Below are 2,500 nucleotides of genomic sequence, written 5' to 3' on the forward strand. Positions count from 1 at the left end.
TGCCCCGCTGCCCTGAACACTGTCCTGCCCTGAACACTGTCCCGCTGCCCTGAACACTGCCCCGCCGCCCTGAGCACTGTCCTGCTGCCCTGGGCACTGCCCCGCCACTCTGAACACTGTCCCGCCGCTCTGAACACTGCCGCGATACAGCCCACAGTCTTTCAAACTCTCCGATACGTATGAAGACGCCTGGCAGGGATGGGTCCCCAACATGCCGACGGCTCTACTGTTTCTTATATAGTTCTTTACATTCTTATACTGTATATCTTTAAAATGGTCTTTAACTCTGTGTGTGTGTGTGTGTGTGTGTGTGTGTGTGTGTGTGTGTGTGTGTGTGTGTGTGTGTGTGTGTGTGTGTGTGTGTGTGTGTGTGCGTGCGCATGCAAAGGTCACGGTTTCCGATGGAGGCTCCTCCCCCCGCCACACCACCGTGTGGGTGGTGGTTCAGGTTCTGGATGTCAACGACAACAAGCCCGTCTTTCCGGAGAAGCTGTACCAGGTGCGGCTTCCTGAGCGCGGCCGGAAACAGAAGAGCGGGCCCATCTACCGCGTCTTCGCCTACGACGCGGACCACGGGACCAACGCCGACCTCACCTACAGCCTCGTCGACGGGAACGAGGACGGAAAGTTTTACATCGACCCCAAAACCGGCGTGGTCTCCTCCCCCAAGAAGCAGTTCTCCGCTGGGACCTACGACATTCTCACTGTAGGTCACCTGATGACCTCTCAGCCTTTACAATAATAATAATAGTAATACATTTCATTTAATAGCACCTTTCAAGACACTCAAGGTCACCTTAAATCGCAAATCAAAACACAACACCCTGCCTTTTTCCATTTGTAATGTCCATTTCTGCTTTGAAATTGGAAAACACAGACAACCACTAACCTACGTGCATGCTATGTTTCCTGACATCTTTACAGTAATGGCATTTTCAATGCCTTTTGACCTTGTGACCTTTGACCTTAGGTGAAGGCAGTGGACAATGGACGTCCGCAGCGCTGGGCAACAGCTCGTTTGCATATCGAGTGGATTCGGCGTCCACCCCCAAGTCCCGTGCCCCTGGTGTTCGATGAACAGCTGTATAATTTCACTGTCATGGAGACTGACAAAGTAGCAGATATAGTGGGTGTGGTCTCTGCCCAGCAACAAGGTGCCACCCCACTGTGGTTTGACATTACAGGTGAGCTCCTGGGAGGGGGCGGAGATTTAAGTGGGGCTACGAATAGTTAAACAGATGGAGTACAGATAAAAAAATGTATAGTATGTATAGGTTTAGGGTGCTAGGGGTGGGTTTATAGACTGAGTGCTCAACAGGGGAGGATTCAGAGTAGCTGGTTCTAGACTTAAACTCCATGAGGTTCAGAGAGAAATATCTGTAGTTAACACAGCCAGTTTTGAGCAAGAGATACACCAGACTAAGATTAAAGTCTTGAGGAGGCAGTGTGTTTCCAACAGGTATTAAATCAGAACGAAACATTACAGAGAAGAAGGTTCAGTCCGTACGCCTGCAGGTATCTTGCCCAAGCAGCCATAGAGAACATTCTAGAAATGTGTTTGATTACAGTTCACAAATGAGCACTAGTGTAGGAGGTCAGAAGGCCAGTGAGCTGTAGCAATGATTCGCTGAGGTTAGCGTGAGGGCGGGCCCTGGGGGAGGGGCCTCACATGGCTCAGCCCATCAGGCGAATTTAACGCATGATTTGTGCCAGTGTGTCACTCTCCTTTGCCATTCCATGGTCACCATGGCAATCATTTGCAGCTCTCAGTTCCCATGGCGATTAAGGTCTGTATACACATCAATAATTGATCAAACAAGCAAATTATGATAATTAAGCGTGAGAAGTGATTAAGTAACTGTGACCTCTGAGAAGTGTTTCAGTTCTCTGAAGAAAATGACTTATTGAGAGCATCATTAAGTACATTTTCAACAGTATGCTAATGTACAATTTTTATGATAATATTAATGTCCAAATGTTTAATTATTCTTTCAAGCCTTTTAATATAGTGATTCTTACATCATATGCAATTAATTCTACTTCATTTTATATTATGGTAATTATTGCCTAATAATAAGTATGTTATGAACACATTATTAATTATATTATTAATAAAGCCTCATTCATGTGGAGACTGAGGTCCTTTAGATCTTGGAGCCTGCTGTATGAATGGTAGGATACTGGGAGAGTCTGTAAAAAAAGACTCCATTTCCCAGAATGCAGCATGCATGCCGTTTGGTGTTCAGATACCTTCTGTCTGCTTCGGCCACACCTGCTCTGCCCTCCTCTGTTGCTCCAAAGTTCGTTTTACTTTTTGTTCTTGTCTCTGGAGTCACAGTCCTATATCTCTCTGTCTGTTTCTATCTCTCAATCTTTCCTTCCATCTCTCACTCTGTGGCTTCTCTCTGGCCGCTCTATCGTTCATTTCACCATTTGTCCTCCCCTTCATCTCTTCCACATTTGACTTCATCTCTCTTTTCTTCTTTTTGACTCTTGTCCT

The 2,500-nt window shown here is 46.4% G+C and overlaps 1 protein-coding gene across 1 annotated transcript in view; it reads left to right on the forward strand.

Moving 5' to 3' along the window:
* Nucleotides 1–2,500, forward strand: part of fat3a (FAT atypical cadherin 3a) — a 49,296-nt gene that overhangs the window by 11,434 nt on the left and 35,362 nt on the right. Inside the window, 2 exon segments of the mRNA XM_076975946.1 lie at nt 389–706; nt 971–1,184. Coding sequence (XP_076832061.1) covers nt 389–706; nt 971–1,184 — 532 coding nt within the window.

The sequence above is a fragment of the Brachyhypopomus gauderio genome, chromosome 16, assembly GCF_052324685.1.
Source record: "Brachyhypopomus gauderio isolate BG-103 chromosome 16, BGAUD_0.2, whole genome shotgun sequence".
Lineage (NCBI taxonomy): Eukaryota > Metazoa > Chordata > Actinopteri > Gymnotiformes > Hypopomidae > Brachyhypopomus > Brachyhypopomus gauderio.